At 45.8% G+C, this 25414-nt stretch overlaps 1 protein-coding gene across 12 annotated transcripts in view; it reads right to left on the reverse strand.

Annotated features, from left to right (window-relative positions):
- LOC139416948 (ubiquitin protein ligase E3 component n-recognin 4) overlaps positions 1–25414 on the reverse strand; it is a 147288-nt gene that overhangs the window by 6076 nt on the left and 115798 nt on the right. For 8 of the 12 annotated variants that reach the window (XM_071166146.1, XM_071166141.1, XM_071166138.1 and 5 more), the window contains 27 exons: positions 23496–23583; positions 22821–23014; positions 22186–22425; positions 21827–21965; positions 20440–20583; positions 20039–20167; positions 19620–19752; positions 18735–18948; positions 18294–18469; positions 18070–18197; positions 17722–17851; positions 15643–15800; positions 13171–13280; positions 12308–12531; positions 10659–10832; positions 9213–9334; positions 8546–8743; positions 8270–8350; positions 7951–8166; positions 6899–7006; positions 6129–6245; positions 5641–5831; positions 4612–4785; positions 4179–4278; positions 3861–4079; positions 2554–2667; positions 364–506 (listed from right to left, as the gene is read on the reverse strand). In XM_071166146.1, the coding sequence (XP_071022247.1) occupies positions 364–506; positions 2554–2667; positions 3861–4079; positions 4179–4278; positions 4612–4785; positions 5641–5831; positions 6129–6245; positions 6899–7006; positions 7951–8166; positions 8270–8350; positions 8546–8743; positions 9213–9334; positions 10659–10832; positions 12308–12531; positions 13171–13280; positions 15643–15800; positions 17722–17851; positions 18070–18197; positions 18294–18469; positions 18735–18948; positions 19620–19752; positions 20039–20167; positions 20440–20583; positions 21827–21965; positions 22186–22425; positions 22821–23014; positions 23496–23583 (4164 nt within the window). The remainder of the gene's footprint in view (positions 1–363; positions 507–2553; positions 2668–3860; positions 4080–4178; positions 4279–4611; positions 4786–5640; positions 5832–6128; positions 6246–6898; positions 7007–7950; positions 8167–8269; positions 8351–8545; positions 8744–9212; positions 9335–10658; positions 10833–12307; positions 12532–13170; positions 13281–15642; positions 15801–17721; positions 17852–18069; positions 18198–18293; positions 18470–18734; positions 18949–19619; positions 19753–20038; positions 20168–20439; positions 20584–21826; positions 21966–22185; positions 22426–22820; positions 23015–23495; positions 23584–25414) is intronic. The other 4 variants (XM_071166148.1, XM_071166145.1, XM_071166144.1 and 1 more) reach the window with 1 other exon arrangement.

The raw sequence follows: 25414 nt of genomic DNA on the forward strand, positions 1-25414 counted from the left end.
AGAGACAGAGAGAGAGAGAGACAGAGAGACAGAGAGAGAGAGAGAGAGAGAGAGAAAGAGAGACAGAGAAAGAGAGACAGAGAGAGAGAGAGACAGAAAGAGAGAGAGACAGAAAGAGAGACAGACAGAAAGAGAGAGAGAAAGAGAGAGAAAGAGAGAGACAGAACGAGAGAGAGAGAGAGAGAGAGAGAGAGAGAGAGAGACAGAGCGCGGTTACATGCACACTCAATAATACGATTATTGTGAATAGTCAGATTAATATCATAGTTAGTTTCAAACTGACAGCTGCGAGGTGGCAGTCATAGTGGACGATGTTAAAGTGTGACACAGTGCTGTATCCCTGGTGTGTGTGTGTACACTAACCTGACAGCTGCGAGGTGGCAGTCGTAGTGGACTATGTTAAAGTGTGATACAGTGCTGTATCCCTGCTGCTTGCGAGGCTTGTTCTCCAAGTCCTCCAGGGCCACGCGCTTCGTAAAGGTGTAGATCCCCAGCACCTTGGTCGGCTGGTAGGGGGACACAGTACAAAGATCAGGAAATATAGCAGTTCATTGATTTGGTCAGCTGGTAGGGGACACAGTACAAAGATCAGGAAATATAGCAGTTCATTGATTTGGTCAGCTGGTAGGGGACACAGTACAAAGATCAGGAAATATAGCAGTTCATTGATTTGGTCGGCTGGTAGGGGACACAGTACAAAGATCAGGAAATATAGCAGTTCATTGATTTGGTCAGCTGGTAGGGGACACAGTACAAAGATCAGGAAACATAGCAGTTCATTGATTTGGTCAGCTGGTAGCTGGGGGGGGGGGGACACAGTACAAAGATCAGGAAATATAGCAGTTCATTGATTTGGTCAGCTGGTAGGGGACACAGTACAAAGATCAGGAAATATAGCAGTTCATTGATTTGGTCGGCTGGTAGGGGACACAGTACAAAGATCAGGAAATATAGCAGTTCATTGATTTGGTCAGCTGGTAGGGGGGGGGGGGACACAGTACAAAGATCAGGAAATATAGCAGTTCATTGATTTGGTCAGCTGGTAGGGGGACACAGTACAAAGATCAGGAAATATAGCAGTTCATTGATTTGGTCAGCTGGTAGGGGGGGGGGGGGGGGGGACACAGTACAAAGATCAGGAAATATAGCAGTTCAGTGATAAAAGATACATTGAAAAAAAAATACCTGACACATGAACAAATGGCTTCCATTTGAAATAAAGGAAACATTTCATATGAAAATAAAACCGTTTTAGTCACAGCCAAGAGCGGAATTGGTGCGTTCACCCCAGGGGTGCTTGTTGCGTTCACCCCAGGGGTGCTTGTTGCGTTCACCCCGGTGGTGCTTGGTGCATTCACCCCGGTGGTGCTTGGTGCGTTCACCCCGGTGGTGCTTGGTGCGTTCACCCCGGTGGTGCTTGGTGCGTTCACCCCGGTGGTGCTTGGTGCGTTCACCCCGGTGGTGCTTGGTGCGTTCACCCCGGGGGCGCTTGGTGCGTTCACCCCGGGGGCGCTTGGTGCGTTCACCCCGGGGGCGCTTGGTGCGTTCACCCCGGGGGCGCTTGGTGCGTTCACCCCGGGGGCGCTTGGTGCGTTCACCCCGGGGGCGCTTGGTGCGTTCACCCCGGGGGCGCTTGGTGCGTTCACCCCGGGGGCGCTTGGTGCGTTCACCCCGGGGGCACTTGGTGCGTTCACCCCGGTGGCGCTTGGTGCGTTCACCCCGGGGGCGCTTGGTGCGTTCACCCCGGGGGTACTTGGTGCGTTCACCCCGGTGGTGCTTGGTGGTTTCATGACGTGATCTGGCTGCTTGTTCGAATTAATACATTGAATCAGTTCAAAACAGCGACGGCACCAGTGGTCATTCGGGTTTTTGACATGCAAAAAAAAAGGTGATATAGGTGTATTTATGCGGAGGTTAAAATGCACAGATCGTTTTATATAATTCTCCTCGAAGAAACTAGTGGTAGTTTGAAAACTTGGCATTATATATTTCTGTCAAGCTGCTTTGTTGACAAGTCCAACCACCGAGCACCCTGGGAACTCGGGCGAAACAGCTGCGCCACTGCAGATAGGGCAGTTTCAGGTTTAGTTTAGGTTTAGAACACTGAGTTTACCAAACATTAGGAACACCTTCCTAATATCGCGCCTCGATTTGCCGGGGGCATGGAGTCGACAAAGGTGTTTGTTGAACGTGTTCCACAGGGACGCTGGCCCACGTTGCCTCCAATGCTTCCCACTGTTGTGTCCAGTTGGCTGGATGTCCGTTGAGGGGTGCACCATTATCGTTACACACACAATACACTTTTGAGTGTGTGAAAAAAAAAACAGGAGCGTTGCAGTTCTTGACCTAAACCGGTGTGCCTGGGACCTACTACCATAACCCTGTTCAAAGGCACTTAAATCTGGTCTTCGCCAGTAACCCTCTGAACGGCACACATACCCATGTCTCAATTGTCTCAAGGCTTAAAAATATGGTATCCCTCTACAGATGCTGCAGGTCAGTGCTGGTAGAGAGTGTGTTGTTGTTTATCTATTGTTGTCGTTGTTATGTTACCTGGAACTTGTATCCCTCTCTACAGATGCAGCAGGTCAGTCCTGGCTCCTCTATCAGCTCCTCCATTTGTTTCAACAACGACGTCTTGGTCACCACCTGGCCCTTCTCATTGGTCTGAAACACATAACAGCCAATTACCAACCTGGATGATCTTCCTGTTTCTTCATTATAAATCAGAGCCATGTTAGGAAGAAAGGAAGATTTCCATAGAATCCCATTGGAAAATTTCTCCCCCACAAATCTCAGGATCTCTAATGATTCAGGCTGGGCTCAGAGAAAGCAGGTCTTTTTAGCTATTGAATGGTTTTGGACTGCATACGTCACCTTCCTCCTCATCACCTACAGTCAAGACCAGAAACCCACACCTGAACTTGGTCTTCAAACCCCTCAGCCTACAGTCGAGACCAGGAACCCACACCTGAACTTGGTCTTCCAACCCCTCCACCTACAGTCGAGACCAGGAACCCACACCTGAACTTGGTCTTCCAACCCCTCCGCCTACAGTCGAGACCAGGAACCCACACCTAAACTTGGTCTTCCAACCCCTCCGCCTACAGTCGAGACCAGGAACCCACACCCGAACTTGGTCTTCCAACCCCTCCACCTAGTCGAGACCAGAAACCCACACCTGAACTTGGTCTTCCAACCCCTCCACCTAGTCGAGACCAGAAACTCACACCTGAATTTGGTCTTCCAACCCCTCCACCTAGTCGAGACCAGAAACCCACACCTAAACTTGGTCTTCCAACCCCTCCGCCTACAGTCGAGACCAGGAACCCACACCTGAACTTGGTCTTCCAACCCCTCCACCTAGTCGAGACCAGGAACCCACACCTGAACTTGGTCTTCCAACACCTCCGCCTACAGTCGAGACCAGGAACCCACACCTGAACACCCCTCCGCCTACAGTCGAGACCAGGAACCCACACTGAACTGGTCTTCCAACCCCTCCGCCTACAGTCGAGACCAGGAACCCACACCTGAACTTGGTCTTCCAACCCCTCCGCCTACAGTCGAGACCAGGAACCCACACCTGAACTTGGTCTTCCAACCCCTCCGCCTACAGTCGAGACCAGGAACCCACACCTGAACTTGGTCTTCCAACCCCTCCGCCTACAGTCGAGACCAGGAACCCACACCTGAACTTGGTCTTCCAACCCCTCCACCTACAGTCGAGACCAGAAACCCACACCTGAACTTGGTCTTCCAACCCCTCCACCTAGTCGAGACCAGGAACCCACACCTGAACCTGGTCTTCCAACCCCTCCACCTATGGTCCGGTTAACCCTCCCAGTCAGTAAACCTACCGTCATGCCCAGTGTCCCCAGAGCTTTCTGTCTCATGGCCATGGCCATGCGTTTCTTCTCGGCCCGTGTCTCCCTGCGAGCGGCATCTATCTTCAGGTTGACCTCCGCGTGCTCCCTCAGCGCCTCCAGAAGGTTCTCTGCCAGTGTCCCAATACCCTCGTCACTAGACACCTGCTCCAACTTGTGAAGGTTAGTGATGGAGTCTGTCCCGATTAGCGCCTGGAGAGAGACAGACGAGGTTGTTCAGATAAGATTTCCTGCCCGCGCAAAAAACGTTTTGCTACAGTGTGCCCTAGTGAACATGACCCAGGTGCGTACCTGTGTAGGTGGGTGCTGGGTGGCCAGGCCTCGGAGCAGTCTGAGGATGAAGGGTAGAGCTGGACGAGACAGGAACTTCTTCCACACGTCGGCATCCAGACTGGAGGGTAGGAGAGGTGAGAAGTCAGTGTCGTTTCGCACACTGTGAAGTTGGGAGTTGTTTAGGATATAGATGTGAAGATCTTAATTAACCCCCCCCAAGAATTTAACCCAACTTTCTTTTCAGAAATATGCCACTAGCCTGGTCCCAGATCTGTTTTGAGTTGGACAGACAATTACTGTGATCATTCCCAAGGGAGTTGGCTGTAACCAACCAATCCGAGACCAGGCTACTTCGGGACAAATGTTTGCCTTAGGAAGAGCTATAATATAAATACATGTCATTAATAAAAGTGAACAGGACCCCCCCACTAAGAGGTCCATCCCAGCGTACTTTTTGGCGTTGGGGATGTGTTTCTTCATATAGTCCAGGGCACTCTGTGTGATCCCTTTCTGCAGTATCAGGTCTTTGAGTTGGTGTCCGTTGCTGTTGTTCTTGATGCCAGCAGTAATCTTACAGAAGCAGTCGATGAAGACCTTATCATCAGCACTATGCTCCTCATCGTACCTGGGAAACACAGCGGGATATAAGGTTCAAAGGTCACGGACGTCATGTGAATAAAACCAGACACTTGTAAAGACAAATTCACACTTTACTGCTACAACTACAACTGTTGCTACTACTGCTACTACTACTGCTACTACTGCTGCTACTACTACCACTGCTACTACTGCTACTACTACTGCTACTACTACTGCTACTACTACTACTGCTACTACTACTACTGCTATTGCTACTACTACTGCTACTACTGCTGCTACTACTGCTACTACTACTGCTACTACTGCTACTACTACTGCTACTACTACTACTACTGCTGCTACTACTGCTACTACTACTACTACTACTACTACTACTACTACTACTGCTACTACTACTACTACTGCTACTACTGCTGCTACTGCTGCTACTGCTACTACTACTGCTATTGCTACTACTACTACTACTACTGCTATTACTACTGCTACTATCGCTACTACTGCTACTACTACTACTAATATACCTACTGCTACAACTGTTGCTACTACTGCTGCTACTACTGCTACTACTACTACTACTGCTATTGCTACTACTACTACTACTACTGCTATTACTACTGCTACTATCGCTACTGCTACTACTACTACTGCTACTACTACTACTGCTACTACTACTACTACTGCTATTACTACTATCGCTACTACTGCTACTGCTACTACTGCTACTACTGCTACTACTGCTACTGCTACTATCGCTACTACTACTGCTACTACTACTACTGCTACTAGTGCTACTGCTGCTGCTAGTGCTACTGCTGCTACTACTGCTACTGCTACTGCTACTACTACAACTACAACTACGAAACCCAGTGAGGCTCCATACTTGTCAAAGCTGCAGCATGGTTTAAATCTCTCCACTAGGATCCTCATCTTCTCCAGTTCTCCAAAAGACAGGTAGGGTATGATACGTAGGAGACCCTGCAGAACGCTGGGGTTGGAACGGACAAACGGAGTGTTGATCTGGTCCAGCAGCATCACCAGCTGGTCCTTGTCCCCTGTTAACAACAGGTTACCCTGGGGGGGTGGGGGGGAGATACACTTTAGCTTCATGGAACACGTTAAGGAGAAAAAGAGCTATGAGAATTGTACTTTTAGTAGTTTGGAGCCACCAACTCCCGATTGTTTCGTCTGAAAACATTTGACGGGGCAAGGAACCAGATGAGATGTATCTAGTTTGGTCTGAAAAGAACTTGAGTGGAACATTCATTTGTTCTATGTACTGTTTGACCGCGGATAGTCCACTTCGCGACAGTTTCCAAGGTTGCCAGGACAGGATAATTCGTCCAGGGCTGCTGCCAGCCTCAGTCTCACCTTGTCCTCTGAGATCTCAGCGTTGGCCTCATCCAGAATGATCTCCATGATGCTGAGGACCTGCTCTGCTATGGACGCTCCTCCACTGTCCTTACTCTCCTGCTCTGCAACCAACGCCTACAGAGGAAGAAAAACAAATATATGGCCAAACTCTGGTCAAAATTAACTGATAGAATTTCTCCTGCAAACCAAAAAAAATAAAAAATAATATTGAATTGTGCATCTTGTATCTGCATCACGTCCATGTTACAATGTTATATTACTTTCTCAGTATGAATGTGCATAGATCTTTTATTTAATTTTACCTTTATTTAACTAGGCAAGTCAGTTAAGAACACATTCTTATTTTCAATGACGGCCTAGGAACAGTGGGTTAACTGCCTGTTCAGGGGCAGAACGACAGATTTGTACCTCGTCAGCTCGGGGGTTTGAACTTCCGGTTACTAGTCCGACGCTCTAACCACTAGGCTACCCTGCCACCCCATTGCTAGATGGCTTTGGACATACACTGCTGCCCTCTTGTGGACACCATCGGAATTACAACCAGAGTGATTATTTATTTATTTTATTTAACTAGGCAAGTCAGTTAAGAACACATTCTTATTTTCAATGACGGCCTAGGAACAGTGGGTTAACTGCCTGTTCAGGGGTAGAACGACAGATTTGTACCTCGTCAGCTCGGGGGCTAGGCCGTCATTGTAAATAAGAATTTGTTCTTAACTGACTTGCCTAGTTAAATAAAATTTTAAATAAATACATTTATTCCTCACCAGGTTGAGTGTGCCCAGCATGACGTTGAGCGTGTTCATGTCTGGTTTGACCAGCTGTTGTCTGTTGATCTTCACCTTCACACAGTAACTGAACAGCTTCAGCAGCACCTGGGAAGGGGACAGAGGAGAGAGTTATTTTCTACTGTAAATGGGGAAATTCTGAAATATGTCTTTTAAAATAACACTATCGTTATACTGACATGACTGAGGCAAATTTGTAATGGAAATGTGTCAAATGTAAGAAAAAACCTGTTGAAATAGTATTTTAAATAATCCCACAGCAATTGTAAATGTTGTCAATGACTTGTTAATGCCATTATTAAATGTTATATATAATAATAGCACTAACTATAGTCTCCGACTACAACGTAAATATAATAGTAATAACTAGTCTCTGACTACAATGTAAATGTTATATAATAACTATAGTCTCCGACTACAATGTAAATGTTATATAATAGTAATAACTATAGTCTGACTACAATGTAAATGTTATATAATAGTAATAACTAGTCTCTGACTACAATGTAAATGTTATATAATAGTAGTAACTAGTCTCTGACTACAATGTAAATGTTATATAATAGTAGTAATAGGTCTGACTACAATGTAAATGTTATATAATAGTAATAATAGTACTAACTAGTCTGACTACAATGTAAATGTTATATAATAGTACTACCTAGTCTGACTACAATGTAAATGTTATATAATAGTAGTAATAGTACTAACTAGTCTGACTACAATGTAAATGTTATATAATAATGGTAATAACTAGTCTCTGACTCCAATGTAAATGTTATATAATAATGGTAATAACTAGTCTCTGACTCCAATGTAAATGTTATATAATAATGGTAATAACTAGTCTCTGACTCCAATGTAAATGTTATATAATAATGGTAATAACTAGTCTCTGACTCCAATGTAAATGTTATATAATAATGGTAATAACTATAGTCTCTGACTACAATGTAAATGTTGCATTTCATGAAACAATAATTAACTAGAACCAATATATAATGTAGTATTCTGTTCCATGTCCTACTCACAGTGAGCAGGTGTCTTCCCTGTTTGAAGTCCCTGATGCCAGACAGTCTGCTGAGCATACACTCCAGCCCCCCGCACTGAGCCATCACTCCTGCCATCTTATACACCTCCTCCTCATCCTCCTCTTCATCTGTGGTAGAGTCCAGAGACTCGATGAACTCTTCAGTAGCGTCTCCAAGGAGACCCCTCATACGATATATGATCCTCATGGGCTCTCCCTGACAGACAAAAAACAAAACCCAAGGTTAACACACTTCACAAACAACCTCAATCATTGTTTGAAAAATACAGTTGGAAAATAAATAGTGAAAAGTTTGTCACCTCGTTGGTAGGGCACCACACCTTCTTGTAAACCTCGGCCACAGGCAGGTCCAAACTTATGATCTTATTGTTCACCAGAAGCTATGAGAAACAAATAAGACAGGAGACGGTTAGAAACGAGGCGGAGAACCATCTCCCATCTTCTTGTGTTTTACTCCAGGACAGCAATTCCCCCGAAAGAGCACAGCAAAATGTGACTATGTGCAAGAATAAACACCGTCTTGGACAACAACAGGCACAGTGTTTTAGCTACAGGAGAAATCTATGGTTTCCTACCTCCATGCCACTGTCGTCCTCGAGCAGGGCCACCAGGTCACAGTCCTGACAGATCTTGTTCTTGATGTCCCTCATCAGGGGTCCGATACCTGGCTCGTTGCTGCTGTACGGATTACCAGGCATACGGCCCTGCAGGAAGTCCTCCTGCTGAGGATCCTTCTCCAGGGTAACAAAGAACTCTGTCACCTCGTTTTCCTCCTGGAGAGGGGAGGAAGAGTAGGAGGAGGGGGGGTGGGGGGGGAAGAGGAGGAGAGAAGGTAGAGGAAGAGGAGGAGAGAAGGTAGAGGGGGAGGAAGAGCAGGAGGAGGGGAGGAGGAAGAGAAGGTAGAGGAAGAGTAGGGGAGGAGGTAGAGGAGGAGGAAGAGTAGGAGGAAGAGGAGGAGGAGGAAGAGGAGGAGGAGGTAGAGGAGGGGAGGAAGGAGGAGATTCAGTTACGCCATGCAATGCATTCCTAGAAACACAAAGGCTATCAATTCATCTTTCTGTGATTCCTTTGCGTCCTCTTTCCTTGCTTCCTATCTCCTTGCCATCTTCTCAACTGTATTAGAGAAGGTCCAAGGTCCCCTTCCCCTCGAACCTCTCCAATGCGTTTTGAGAAGGAGGCAAGGAAAAGAGGAATTGAACCATAGACTGGAGTTACAGCAGGAACAGAGAAGAAGCCGTTTACCGGGTAGATGATGCTGCAGAGTCTCTCGAAGATGAACACTGGTGTTCTGTAGTCATCCAGATCGTATCTCTTGGCTGTCTCAATACACACAGCCATGAAGGCCTTGGTCTCAGACTCGGTCCCTGGAGAACGGAAAGATAGCACTGGCTTTATACCTGTGGTCATGTCCTCCAGCAGCATGTCTTCCTGGGTCTATATATTAACTAGCTTTATACATGTGGTCATGTCCTCCTGGGTCTATATTAACTAACTTTATACCTGTGGTCATGTCCTCCAGCACCATGTCCTCCTGGGTCTATATTAACTAGCTTTATACCTGTGGTCATGTCCTCCAGCACCATGTCCTCCTGGGTCTATATATTAACTAGCTTTATACCTGTGGTCAAGTCCTCCAGCATGTCCTCCTGGGTATATATATTAACTAGCTTTATACCTGTGGTCATGTCCTCCAGCATGTCCTCCGGGGTCTATATATTAACTAGCTTTATACCTGTGGTCAAGTCCTCCAGCATGTCCTCCTGGGTCTATATATTAACTGGCTTTATACCTGTGGTCATGTCCTCCAGCAGCATGTCCCCCTGGGTCTATATATTAACTAGCTTTATGCCTGTGGTCATGCCCTCCAGCATGTCCTCCTGGGTCTATATTAACTAGCTTTATACATGTGGTCATGTCCTCCTGGGTCTATATTAACTAGCTTTATACCTGTGGTCATGTCCTCCAGCACCATGTCCTCCTGGGTCTATATATTAACTAGCTTTATACCTGTGGTCATGTCCTCCTGCACCATGTCCTCCTGGGTCTATATATTAACTAACTTTATACCTGTGGTCATGTCCTCCAGCAGCATGTCCTCCTGGGTCTATATTAACTAGCTTTATACCTGTGGTCATGTCCTCCAGCACCATGTCCTCCTGGGTCTATATTAACTAGCTTTATACCTGTGGTCAAGTCCTCCAGCAGCATGTCCTCCTGGGTCTATATTAACTAGCTTTATACCTGTGGTCATGTCCTCCAGCAGCATGTCCTCCTGGGTCTATATATTAACTAGCTTTATACCTGTGGTCATGTCCTCCTGGGTCTATATTAACTAGCTTTATACCTGTGGTCATGTCCTTCCGGGTCTATATTAACTAGCTTTATACCTGTGGTCATGTCCTCCAGCATAACCTCCTGGGTCTATATTAACTAGCTTTATACCTGTGGTCATGTCCTCCAGCATGTCCTCCTGGGTCTATATATTAACTAGCTTTATACCTGTGGTCATGTCCTCCTGGGTCTATGTTAACTAGCTTTATACCTGTGGTCATGTCCTCCTGGGTCTATGTTAACTAGCTTTATACCTGTGGTCATGTCCTCCTGGGTCTATATTAACTAGCTTTATACCTGTGGTCATGTCCTCCAGCACCATGTCCTCCTGGGTCTATATATTAACTAGCTTTATACCTGTGGTCATGTCCTCCAGCATCTCCAGCAGCATGTCCTGGGTCTCGTCGATGAGCTTGGTCCTCTGCACCACTAGTTTCCTGAGACACAGGTAGCCGTTCAGCACCGTGCCCACCAGACGACTCTTAAAGTGACGCTTGATGGACTCCACCTCCACAAAGGACGACAGTAGGCCTAGAAGACACGCACGGGGATAGGTATCATATTAACATATCATCAAAGCTTATCGTTTTTTTTTTACATCATTCTAGCAAAACAAAGTATCCGTATTAGATAAATATCTTGGTGAATCGACTAAAGCCAAGGTACACTACATGACCAAAAGTATGTGGACACCTGCTCTCATTACAAAATCACGGGCATTCCTATGGAGTTGTTCCCCCCCCTTTTGCTGCTATAACAGCCTCCACTCTTCTGGGAAGGCTTTCCACTAGATGTTGGAACATTTCTGCAGGGGATTTGCTTCCATTCAGCCACAAGAGCATTAGTGATGTTGGGCGCTTAGCACTGGTTCGCACTTAGCATTCCAATTCATCCCAAAGGTGTTCGATGAGGTTGAGGTCAGGGCTCTGTGCAGGCCAGTCAAGTTCTTCCACATCGATCTCAACAAATCATTTCTATATGGACCTTGCTTTGTGCACAGGGGCATTGTCATGCTGAAATAGGAAAGGCCTTCCCCAAACTGTTGCCACAAAGTTGGAAGCAGAGAATTGTCTAGAATGTCATTGTATGGTATAAAGTTAAGATGACTCTTCACTGGTACTAAGGGGCCCGAACCATGAAAAACAGCCCCAGACCATTATTCCTCCTCCACCAAACTTTAGTTGGCACTATTCATTCAGGCAGGTAGCGTTCTCTGCCAAACCCAGATTCGTCTGTCGCACTGCCAGGCGGTGAAACGTGATTCATCACTCCAGAGAAGGCGTTTCCACTGCTCCAGAGTCCAATGGCGGCGAGCTTTACACCACTCCAGCCGACGCTTGGCATTGAGCATGGTGATCTTAGACTTGTGTGCGGCTGCTCCGCCATGGAAATCCATGTCATGAAGCTCTCGATGAACAGTTCTTGCGCTGATGTTGCTTCCAGAGGCAGTTTGGAACTCGGTAGTGAGTGTTGCAACGAAGGACAGAAGATTTTTTACGCGCTACAGCACTCAGCACTCTGCACGTTCTGTGAGCTTGTGTGATCTACCACTTCACGGCTGAGCCGCTGTTGCTCCTAGACATTTCCACTTCACAATAACAGCACTTAGTTAACCGGGGCAGCTCTAGCAGGGCATAAATGTCAAATCAAATAAAATTGTATTGGTCACATACACATGGTTAGCAGATGTTAATGCGAGTGTAGCGAAATGCTTGTTTGACGAACGGACTTGTTGGAAAGGTGGCATCCTATAACGGTGCCACGTTGAAAGTCACTGAGCTCTTCAGTAAGGTAATTCTACCGCCAATGTGCTCAATTTTAAAACACCTGTCACCAACGGGTGTGGCTGAAATAGCTGAATCCACTAATTTGAAGGGGTGTCCACATACTGCTGTAATATATAGTGTAAGTGGAAAATCATGCTGATGTTTTATTTGAGTCAACTATCCCTATAAGACCAGTTAATACAAGCGCCTTGGTTGAGGTGAATGAAACACGTCACATACCAGTCAAGCTCTTGAGGGCGTATCCCTGCTGCAGGTCTGTGCTGAGCGTGGCCTCTTCCAGAGCCAACAGGTTGGCTATTTCCTTGGTGATGAGGTTTCCGATGTAGGGCAGGACTCCTCGGGCGGCCAGGTACACCTTCCATTGAGGCGGCTTGATGAGCTTCTGGTACAGACCCAGATACTCAGCTGCACATTCCCCCGCGATGCTCAACTCATCCAGGTAACTGAGGGACAGACACACACTGATGCTCAACTTCTCCAGGTAACTGAGGGACAAACACACACTGATGCTCGACTCCTCCAGGTAAATGAGGGACAAACACACACTGATGCTCGACTCCTCCAGGTAACTGAGGGACAAACACACACTGATGCTCAACTCCTCCAGGTAACTGAGGGACAGACACACACTGATGCTCAACTCCTCCAGGTAACTGAGGGACAGACACACACTGATGCTCAACTCATCCAGGTAACTGAGGGACAGACACACACTGATGCTCAACTCCTCCAGGTAACTGAGGGACAGACACACACTGATGCTCAACTCATCCAGGTAACTGAGGGACAGACAAATACCTGTTAGAAAAGCTGTTTGACATATAAGCCAGGATATTATCCCAATATACAAAGCAAGCACAAAAAAACAAAAAGTATTGATGGCAATATTTCACTGCAGATTGCACCTGGTCCAGCTACTAACAATAACACCCAGTGTTAACCATTCAACTTAACTGATACTAACTCGCTCACATTGATGACCATGATCCTTAGATCATTTCCCCATCGTGTCAATTTGAAAGTTGAAAACATATTTTTTTTAAAACAGTGCTACCTTTCCCAACCCGAAGACGGCCTCTTACCTGGTAAGCAGGTCCAGCACCTGCTGCTTGCGGCTGGGGATGGAGGTGAGGGCCTCAACGATGGTACAGGCTGCCTGCCGCGCTGCCTGGGTGGCTGGGGTGAACAGCACCTGGGAGACAGAGGAGATGACAGGAAAACAATTAAAGCATGGATGTGAAAAATGCTATACATTTTTTTTTTTAAAGGTGATATGAGTCCATACACCAGCTACATGAACCTCAGTCCCATGTCTCATCGAAAGGTGCAGCGTATCATTTAAATGATTCTGGAGGCCGGGTGACAACACCTTTTTCATTCACTTTCAAATGTAAAAGCGGAGTGGTGTAGTGCTGCCTGGAGAGGTTGGTAAATAGTCTAATCCTAAACGCTTCGCCCGGGCCAAGGAAAAGAACCCTAGTGTGAAATTCTATGAGAAACAGTGACATACTCTTTGAATGACCTAAAATGGTCGATCCCATATTGGTCTTTTACAGCCAAGCTGTATGGTACCAGTTAGCTAATAGTGGGCCTACGATTGAAATAGATAAACGAGGTCAGATATTCACAGATTTCAGATTATTTTCATTATTTTCTCCATGTTTCACTTTTTTTGTTGTTGTTGAGATGAAAACAACAACATTGGATGTTCTAAATCCACAACAATGGTTACACCACATCTGGAGACCACAAAAATATAAGAAATTCTTTATTTTTGAGTGCAGTTACCCTTTAATTCAACTGCACAGGTACCTAAGCACTGTTGTTGGAGTTTGCAAATCAAAATGGCCACTGGATTGAGGCAAAGAATCATGATATAATTTGATATAACTTACTTTGTAGCTACTTAACATTTAATAGAGGAGGTTTTTCGTGAAAAGCCTTTCCATCGACCAGTAGACGGTTAGGCCTGTTATTAGCGTCGCTCTACTTTTTCCTGTTACTTAAATGTTTGAAACCTAGCCGTTTTACTTCCCGAGGCATGTCTTACCTTGTTTCAAAAGTAGCCTATAGCCACAAAATCCTACCATAGAAAACATGAAGGCCATAATTTTGTTTTTAGAAACACCTCATATGCTCTCTCCTGTTCTACTACTTTTCAAATCAACTTTTTCCCCCCATTGTCTAGATGCCAGACATGATTTTTTTGTCATATAGCAACCAACGATCGTTGTTGCATCTTTAGATTCTCCCTCGGTCTAAATTTAAAAAAAATATTTCCATCTCTGTCCATGAAACTGCTAGCATGTTTCAGAACTGTGTTTTCCCACAAATCACATTTTGGAACATTTGCGCGAAAGGCCTACCGGCCGCTTGCACCTTGCTGTGCTTAAAATGTGAATAAATAATCATCAACATGTGATACACATCGTGGGGATTTTACAGGATATTTTATTTTTTTACCTTTATTTAACGAGGCAAGTCAGTTTAAGAACAAATTCTTATTTTCAATGACGGCCTAGGAACAGTGGGTTTAACTGCCTTGTTCAGGGGCAGAACGACAGATTTGTACCTTGTCAGCTCGGGGATTTGAACTTGCAACCTTTCGGTTACTAGCCCAACGCTCTAACCACTAGGCTACCCTGCCGCCTCTACCCTCTAACCACTAGGCTACCCTGCCGCCTCTACACTCTAACCACTAGGCTACCCTGCCGCCTCTACACTCTAACCACTAGGCTACCCTGCCGCCTCTACACTCTAACCACTAGGCTACCCTGCCGCCTCTACACTCTAACCACTAGGCTACCCTGCCGCCTCTACACTCTAACCACTAGGCTACCCTGCCGCCTCTACACTCTAACCACTAGGCCACCCTGCCGCCTCTACACTCTAACCACTAGGCCACCCTGCCGCCTCTACACTCTAACCACTAGGCTACCCTGCCGCCTCTACACTCTAACCACTAGGCTACCCTGCCGCCTCTACACTCTAACCACTAGGCTACCCTGCCACCTCTACACTCTAACCACTAGGCTACCTGCCACCTCTACACTCTAACCACTAGGCTACCCTGCCACCTCTACACTCTAACCACTAGGCCACCCTGCCGCCTCTACACTCTAACCACTAGGCCACCCTGCCGCCTCTACACTCTAACCACTAGGCCACCCTGCCGCCTCTACACTCTAACCACTAGGCTACCCTGCCGCCTCTACACTCTAACCACTAGGCTACCCTGCCACCTCTACACTCTAACCACTAGGCTACCCTGCCGCCTCTACACTCTAACAACTAGGCTACCCTGCCGCCTCTACACTCTAGCCACTAGGCTACCCTGCCGCCTCTACACTCTAACCACTAGGCTACCCTGCCGCCTCTACACTCTAACCACTAGGCTACCCTGCCGCCCCATATTCGCAATGCCCACATAAAAAAAGTGAGTATACTGTGTATACCTGCTTATACCCTCCACTGGTGTGTATGTACCACACCAAACAGTACCAGTAAACGCAGTTAAAATAGGTATCGCTGTAAGAGCAGGGGAGTATCCTTACCTGTCTGAGCCAATTGTTGTGTCCCAGTTTGAGGAGCCTAGGGAACAGACCCTCGGAGCGTGACCTCATGAACTGTTTCCACTTCCACACATACTTCTCCATCAGGTAACGTCGCCGCACCTCGGCCTTGTTCTGGGGCTTAGACGCCGTCTCCTGGCCTGGTGGACAAGCGTTACGGCATTGTTGAAAGGGATAGTTTGCATACCGTTTGAAAAAAAAAGGGATAGTTCCTCCGAGTTCCATAATCAAATGCATTTGCTTCAGCAATAACACTACTGTTCTTTCTGTGTACGTATCACGTGTTACTTTTCACTAGATGCTACTGATTTTAAACCATAGACCTTGTTTGTTGTTGTTGAGAAAAAAAAAAACAACATTGGATGTTCTAAATCCACAACAATGGTTACACCACATCTGGAGACCACAAAAATATAAGAAATTCTTATTTTTTGAGTGCAGTTACCCTTTAATTCAACTGCACAGGTACCTAAGCACTGTTGTTGGAGTTTGCAAATCAAAATGGCCACTGGATTGAGGCAAAGAATCAATATATATATAGTGGGACTGTATCCAACACATCACCATCGGCCGTTACACGTTGGGCACCTTCTGACCAGAAAAGATATGTTATGAAATAAAATGTCAAAAATCCCAATGACATGTGTTCATAAAATAAACAGGTTTAAGGCACCCCACAGACAGGCGCCCCACAGACAGGCGCCCCACAGACAGGCGCCTCACAGACAGGCACCCCACAGACAGGCACCCCACAGACAGGCACCCCACAGACAGGCACCCCACAGACAGGCACCACAATCAAGCAGGACGGTCTTGCTTGCAAATTATATATATATATATTTTTTTAAAGCTTGAAAAGGTAGTGTTACTGGATTAGTGTGGTGTGTGACAACTGCCAATAGTTTTAACTTGTATGTGGTACACGTCACATTATTGTGGGAGACCCTCCTCTAAGAGTGTGAGTTAAGCTGCTTGAGAAGGTTTAAATGCTTAAAAAAACCTGCAGACACATAGAAGTACAATAGATCAACATTGCTACTGTAGTAGGTCAAAGCTGTGTGATGGAAAACCTTGGTATAGCATGGGTGGAGTAGACATTGTGGTGATCCTGTGAATTTCCTTTCTTTTTCAGCTTGACAGCAATCCCTACTTCTCAATTAAAACATTTTTTTCCCCCTTTGTAATTTCCAGCGTTTTTACACTGGAAGGTGATTATATAAAATTCAAATCACAACATTTCCACATACAAAAGGTATCTTTCGAAAATGTAATTTGAGCTTCAAATTATGTTAAAAATGTTTTTTTACAGTGTTAGGTTAGCTAACGTTTAACTGGCTATCATAGCAGAACATTCGCTACCTTATTTGTGCGTATTTGTTTGTGCTTACTGGACTTTGGACGTTAGCTAGCTAGCTAAGCAAAATATCTTGTTCGCATTTTCTTTTGATTACCTCAGCTTGAATACCACCATATATAGCTAGCAAACAGTATCTACAGTAGCCTAGGTTTATTCACATACACGTCTTATGACTGACAGCTGTGTTGTTGCCAAGCAAACGACCTGGTGTTAGAACACTGAGCCTGAGCTAAAAAAAAACAAAAAAACATGTTAGCTTTGTCAGAAATGCTACAATAACGTAGCATATCGTTGGTTCTTAATAGACAGATATGAGCATGTGAGAGCGATAAATGAATCAATTTAATCCACACTAGTCCAATGATCACTTCATGGCTGCTGTCGTCTTGTTCTTATCTGATGCCTAGAGATATCGAGCTAGATCGGGGCAAAGCATAAAAAAAATGTTTCTCTAATGCTAACGACCCTGTTAAAATCTGGTATGTGGTTCTCGTAACAGCCCTGACAAGAGGTGGGGAGTGTTGTGTACCTCCAATCAAGTTCATTTGCGACATTTCATCGACATTGGTGTCATAATGGCTTAAATATGATGGTAGGGAGATTTTAATTTAAAAAACATTGAGCTTCAAATCAATCCCTACTACAGTCGGGCAGACCAACCGATAAAATTTAGAACAAAAAAAAAAATAATCACATCTACTCACATCTTGCTGGAAGGCACTTTTTCCAGGCTTCATACGATGCTTTGGGGTCCTTCTTGAGCCAGAGCTGGGCCTGAGCATGGATCTCATTGCAGTAGGGCTTCACTGTAGTCAGAGACTCCACAGCAGAATCCTGGAAACACAGAAACAACAACAACATTTCCTGAAATGGACTAAATCTACAAAATCAAAATCACCTAAAAATCCTAAATGACTCTCATTATAATTTTGTAGTCATTCTACAAAATCACAGAGTGCAATGTAAGTCTCTCGTCAAAACGCGCCCCCCCAAGCAGCCGTTGCGAAGCAAGTATGACTGACTGACTGACTAGTGCTATAGTAAGGCAGTACCTTGTTCTTCTTGGAGGTGGGGGCAGGGGGCTTGATGAGTTTCTGTAGGATCCTGAGACACATCAGAGTAATGTTCTCCACCACTACAGGGGTCTTGATGTTGACGGCCATCAGGAACAGACTCAGGGCTATAGACGCCGAGAAACATGATGAATTATTAAATGACATTATTAAAAAAAGGGGGAAAATAGGGGGATGAGAGAAGAGGAGGTTAAAAGCCTCACCACATCGCAGTCGTAGCTCCCAGCAGCCCCCCTCCTTGGAGATGGAGTCGGTGAGCAGTAGCATCTCATACTGCAGACTGGAGACCAGGTCAGGATTGGCCCAGTGGCCCTTCAGAGCAGCTGACACCTTGTGAATGATCAGGTCATTCATCTGCTGAGTGGCCTCTGGCTGGTCTCTGTACAGGGAGATGTCGACAGATGAGAATGGGTTTACTGACTGTATGTGTAATGGAATTGCCTAGGCTTTCAGCTCAGAGGACTAGTAACTGAAAGGTCCCCGAGCTGACAAGGTACAAATCTGTCGTTCTGCCCCTGAACAGGCAGTTAACCCACTGTTCCTAGGCTGTCATTGAAAATAAGAATTTATTCTTAACTGACTTGCCTAGTTAAATAAAGGTAAAAATAAAACACTGTCTACGAGAACACAAACCACTACTATACCTGGTGAGCAGGCAAACCAGTTGTCTGACCTCCTCTCTCATGGCAGAGGTGCCTCTCCTCAGGTTGTACTCAAACAGCTCTCTGATGAGCCCCTGGAGCCCCAGGATCTGGCGGAGGGCTGGGTTGGTGGCCAGGGCTCTTAGCAGGGTGATACAGTGACCCGTCACGGCCGAGGCACAGCCATAGCACTTGTTGGAGGAGGTGTGTCCGCAGCCTAGAGAGAGATAGACCTTTGTTATGAGTCTAAAAAAAAGAAACGTGTTCTCAAATACTGGAAGTTACACTTTAGATAAAAGTAGATGTCTGCCAACATGGGAAATTGATTTGCAGCAGTTCGAGAAAGACTGTGTGCATCCTCCCCCCCCAAAAAAATCGCACCCTTTCCTCGATACAGCCCACTACGTTTAACCAAGGCCCGTGCACTATAGGTGACAGGGTGGCATTTGGGATGCAGTCCTGGGATCACAACAAACAACACAACAAGAGACAGTAAAAATAAACAACACCGAATGGCTTCTATATATAGAAATCCCAATGGGAAGGGCCAAGTCAGGTAAAGGAGTCTGTGTATATGTGTATATATATATATATATATATATATATATATATATATATATATATATATATATATGTGTGTGTGTGTGTACGTGTGTGTGTACGTGTATGTACGTGTACGTGTGTATGCGTGTGTGTGTGTGTACGTGTGTGTACGTGTGTGTGTCTATGCGTGTGTGTGTGTGTGTGTGTACGTGTATACGTGTGTGTACGTGTACGTGTGTATGCGTATGCGTGTGTGTACGTGTGTGTGTGTGCGTGCGTGCGCGCGTGTGTGTGTGTGTGTGTGTGCGTGCGTGCGTATGCGTGTGTGTGTGTAAAGTGCAGTACCTAACACAGAGAGGGCTCTGTACTGGCTGGCTGTGAAGGTGGGCTGATGGGAGCTGGAGCGAGAGGACTTGGTGGCGGCCTCACGCTGCTGCAGGTCGTACTCCAGGAGCTCTTTACGGGACGCCAGGACTTTCTGGACGGGGGGGGGGGGGAATGATAACTCTTTAAAAAACTCATACAAAATACTTGAATGTAGAACCTGCTGTTTTGAACAGCTATATGAAGCTCCATAGAAATGTAATTACTAAAAAAATAAAAAGTATCCTCATTCAAGTCAATGTTCCCGTGATGGTTGTGAACGGACGGCCATATTTGAGTGTGTACCTATAACCAGGACGTAAACTAGGTAAGTAAGGACATGATTCAGTGTGAGCTCATCACGTCCCCCCCCCCCCGTCCCGTCCCCCCCGGTCTCTCACCTGTATGATCTTGGAGAGCTCGTCAAAGGAAGTCTTACAGTCTCCGCTGTACTCCTGAGCCAGCTGCTGGATGTACCTGTTCACATTGGCCGAGGACGCTCCAAGCCCCGCCCCTGCTCCAGAATCATCCTATAGGGGCGTGACAACAGCATCAAAACATTAGGCACTAGTTCAACACACTCCAGGAAACAAGACAAATTCTTCATGATGTTTTACTTCATGATAAATACAGAATAAATCCTATGGAATGAAGCCATACAACTGCTAGGGTATTTTAAAAGGTTTAAACTTTAAAATGGTCGTGATATTTGGTTAATTTACCCACTCAAGTGAAATGCTAAAAGTACTCAAAAAATGTCAAAATGTGAATCTGTGGAGGTGCGAATCGGATGTTCATGTACCAGAGGGTAGTATCTGACCTGTGGTTTCTCAGGCGCTGCCTCGTTGACCTTTGACAGCAGACTCTCCAGCTGAGGTCTGTGTCCCATTAGCTGGTGGTACACGCGGTCGGCCTTGTCCAGCAGCGTGTTGATGTTGGTCACCGCCTACACAGAGAACACAAACAAACAGCAGGCGTTGGTTTGGTTTTCAACCAGTTGATGTGGGACAGATGGTTCTGTTTCTTGGTAGAGCGGTAACAGGGATGTGACCAGGGCAACAAGAGGGATGTGACATGGACAACAAGAACAACAAGAGGGATGTGACTAGGACAACAAGAGGGATGTGACTAGGACAACAAGAACAACAAGAGGGATGTGACCAGGACAACAAGAGGGATGTGACATGGACAACAAGAACAACAAGAGGGATGTGACTAGGACAACAAGGAAAACAAGAGGGATGTGACCAGGACAACAAGGACAACAAGAGGGATGTGACCAGGGCAACAAGAACAACAAGAGGGATGTGACCAGGACAACAAGAGGGATGTGACCAGGACAACAAGAGGGATGTGACCAGGACAACAAGAGGGATGTGACCAGGACAACAAGAGGGATGTGACCAGAACAACAAGAGGGATGTGACCAGAACAACAAGAGGGATGTGACCAGAACAACAAGAGGGATGTGACCAGGACAACAAGAGGGATGTGACCAGGACAACAAGGACAACAAGAGGGATGTGACCAGGACAACAAGGACAACAAGAGGGATGTGACCAGGACAACAAGAGGGATGTGACCAGGACAACAAGAGGGATGTGACCAGGACAACAAGAGGGATGTGACCAGGACAACAAGAGGGATGTGACCAGGACAACAAGAGGGATGTGACCAAGACAACAAGAGGGATGTGACCAAGACAACAAGAGGGATGTGACCAAGACAACAAGAGGGATGCGACCAGGACAACAAGGACAACAAGAGGGATGCGACCAGGACAACAAGGACAACAAGAGGGATGTGACCAGGACAACAAGGACAACAAGAGGGATGTGACCAGGACAACAAGGACAACAAGAGGGATGCGACCAGGACAACAAGGACAACAAGAGGGATGCGACCAGGACAACAAGGACAACAAGAGGGATGTGACCAGGACAACAAGGACAACAAGAGGGATGTGACCAGGACAACAAGGTCAACAAGAGGGATGTGACCAGGACAACAAGGACAACAAGAGGGATGTGACCAGGGCAACAAGAGGGATGTGACCAGAACAGAGAAAATCTGGAATGTTTTTTTTTATTTTTTAACTGTGTCAGGGTTGGGTTCGGGTTGGAAAAACCCCCGCCACGCATCACTAAGAATTAGTTTGAGAACGTCACGATAAAACTCAATGTGTTCACCTTCTTCCTGTCCTCCTCGGTCTCTATTGGGTCCACAGCGCAGCAGGGCTTGGTGTACAACATGAAGTCGAAGCGGGCGTATTTACAGAAACCACAGGCGTTACACAGGAACGGATCCTTCTCATCATAATTAATGGACCTGGAGGAGGAAGAGGAAGAACCACATTCAAAATCAGCATCAGTAACCAAAAAAACAACAAACTACACCAAAACGAAGTGTCCCACTTTAAGACGTGAAGTGTGTACCCGATAGGACTAATCAGACATGTTAACGTTTTGGTTATTCGGATCTTTAAGTAAGCCATAACATAAATTCAATATTTCAGGCATCGATGGCCTCAGGTCTACTGGTTAGCCACCTGCACTTGTGACACTGGTAGACGTTTTCTCCACAGTTGCCACAGACGCCAGGGTTGGCGGGCACGGAGGCAGAGCATCGCGGGCACTGGAGCGTCTCGCTGGACGCCTGGTAGTTCTCGTAGAAGTCGGAGAACTCGATCATGAGGTTGGACGCCACGATAGGCAGCGGCAGGTCGATTTTGACCTCTGTCTGACCTGGAGTCAGTTGGACCTTCTTGGCCTTGTGCCAACGGGCCGGTCTGGGTAGAGGGAGATAAAAATGTACATTTTATATAAGAAGACAAAATATAAAAAAAGACCCATTTAGGCTGATTCCGTTCATACTGAATTAAGACAGAACTAGGGCTGGAACGGTTCATTGATTAAAGCTCTCTCTGTTTCCAGTGTAGTTGGCTGTCTGTATTGTTGATTCGTATCGCGTTGAATGGAATAAAATCTGGAGATAAGTCGAATCTATTGATTATCAACTATTGATACCGTACCATATCGTTGTCAAAGCCAGATATATTTAAATACACTTAAATAAGAAGATCTAGATCTCACAGATCTATTTGTTCCGCCAACTCCTACGGTCATAGAAAATAACTGGGAGCAGGATCAACAAAAACACACCGCGTTCAGGGTACAAACTCACTTGTTCTTGAGCTCTACGATGGCCTGTACAGTCCTATTGTTGTAGTAGAGGCTGATGGTCCGGACCATCTTGGTCCTCTTCAGGTCTCCTATCTTCACCGTCACCTTACTGATGGTGTGACTGCTGATCAGCTTGACCACCTGCTGGGTAGTAGTGTATCTGGTGTCCACCTTGATGGACGACAGCTTGATGTTCTGAGGAGACAGAGAGACAGACAGACAGAGAGAGACAGAGACAGAGAGAGAGAGAGAGAGAGAGAGAGAGAGAGAGAGAGAGAGAGAGAGAGAGAGAGAGAGAGAGAGAGAGAGAGAGAGAGAGAAGAAGAGAGAGAGAAGACAGAGCGACAGAGAGAGACACAGAGAGAGACACAGAGAGAGAGAGAGAAGAAGACAGAATGAGTATTGGATACATAGAAAATGGGAAAGCCTTCCCTGTCAATGAAAATTAACACAGATTCGATTCAATACGCTTCAGCAAGAAGTGTGTGTTTGATCCCCCCTCTCATGCATTTAATAGTAATGGATTGGTGCTACCATGGCCCGTAGGGAGTTAAACCCCCCCCCAAACATTACTTACACCAGACCATTCTTCCTATATCCATAAAGGGGGAACTGCACAAGTGCACACTTTGTGGGAAGTGTGGAGAATTGGGAAGCAACGTTAGACACTACTTACAGAGAAGGGCACTTCAGGGTTGTTGCACACCAGACAGGGATCACTCTCCAGGTAGAAACCATCAAACTCCACCAGACCTGACAGAGTACTGCAACACAGACAGACATGGTTAGTATTTAACTCAGACCTGACAGAGTACTGCAACACAGACAGACAGACAGGGTTAGTATTTAAATCAGACCTGACAGAGTACTGCAACACAGACAGACAGACATGGTTAGTATTTAACTCAGACCTGACAGAGTACTGCAACACAGACAGACATGGTTAGTATTTAAATCAGACCTGACAGAGTACTGCAACACAGACAGACATGGTTAGTATTTAAATCAGACCTGACAGAGTACTGCAACACAGACAGACAGACAGGGTTAGTATTTAACTCAGACCTGACAGAGTACTGCAACACAGACAGACATGGTTAGTATTTAAATCAGACCTGACAGAGTACTGCAACACAGACAGACAGACAGGGTTAGTATTTAACTCAGACCTGACAGAGTACTGCAACACAGACAGACAGACAGGGTTAGTATTTAACTCAGACCTGACAGAGTACTGCAACACAGACAGACAGACAGGGTTAGTATTTAACTCAGACCTGACAGAGTACTGCAACACAGACAGACAGACAGGGTTAGTATTTAAAACAGACCTGACAGAGTACTGCAACACAGACAGACAGACAGGGTTAGTATTTAACTCAGACCTGACAGAGTACTGCAACACAGACAGACAGACAGGGTTAGTATTTAAAACAGACCTGACAGAGTACTGCAACACAGACAGACATGGTTAGTATTTAACTCAGAACTGAGAGAGTACTGCAACACAGACAGACAGGGTTAGTATTTAAAACAGACCTGACAGAGTACTGCAACACAGACAGACAGACATGGTTAGTATTTAACTCAGACCTGACAGAGTACTGCAACACAGACAGACAGACATGGTTAGTATTTAACTCAGACCTGACAGAGTACTACAACACAGACAGACAGGGTTAGTATTTAAATCAGACCTGACAGAGTACTACAACACAGACAGACAGACAGGGTTAGTATTTAACTCAGACCTGACAGAGTACTGCAACACAGACAGACAGACAGGGTTAGTATTTAAATCAGACCTGACAGAGTACTGCAACACAGACAGACAGACAGGGTTAGTATTTAAATCAGACCTGACAGAGTACTACAACACAGACAGACATGGTTAGTATTTAAATCAGACCTGACAGAGTACTGCAACACAGACAGACAGAGAGACATGGTTAGTATTTAAAACAGACCTGACAGAGTACTACAACACAGACAGACAGGGTTAGTATTTAAATCAGACCTGACAGAGTACTACAACACAGACAGACAGGGTTAGTATTTAAATCAGACCTGACAGAGTACTGCAACACAGACAGACAGACAGGGTTAGTATTTAAATCAGACCTGACAGAGTACTACAACACAGACAGACAGGGTTAGTATTTAAATCAGACCTGACAGAGTACTACAACACAGACAGACAGGGTTAGTATTTAAATCAGACCTGACAGAGTACTGCAACACAGACAGACGAGAGACATGGTTAGTATTTAAAACAGACCTGACAGAGTACTACAACACAGACAGACAGGGTTAGTATTTAAATCAGACCTGACAGAGTACTACAACACAGACAGACAGGGTTAGTATTTAAATCAGACCTGACAGAGTACTACAACACAGACAGACAGGGTTAGTATTTAAATCAGACCTGACAGAGTACTGCAACACAGACAGACGAGAGACATGGTTAGTATTTAAAACAGACCTGACAGAGTACTACAACACAGACAGACAGGGTTAGTATTTAAATCAGACCTGACAGAGTACTGCAACACAGACAGACAGGGTTAGTATTTAAATCAGACCTGACAGAGT

This window comes from Oncorhynchus clarkii, chromosome 9 (genome assembly GCF_045791955.1).
Source record: "Oncorhynchus clarkii lewisi isolate Uvic-CL-2024 chromosome 9, UVic_Ocla_1.0, whole genome shotgun sequence".
NCBI lineage: Eukaryota > Metazoa > Chordata > Actinopteri > Salmoniformes > Salmonidae > Oncorhynchus > Oncorhynchus clarkii.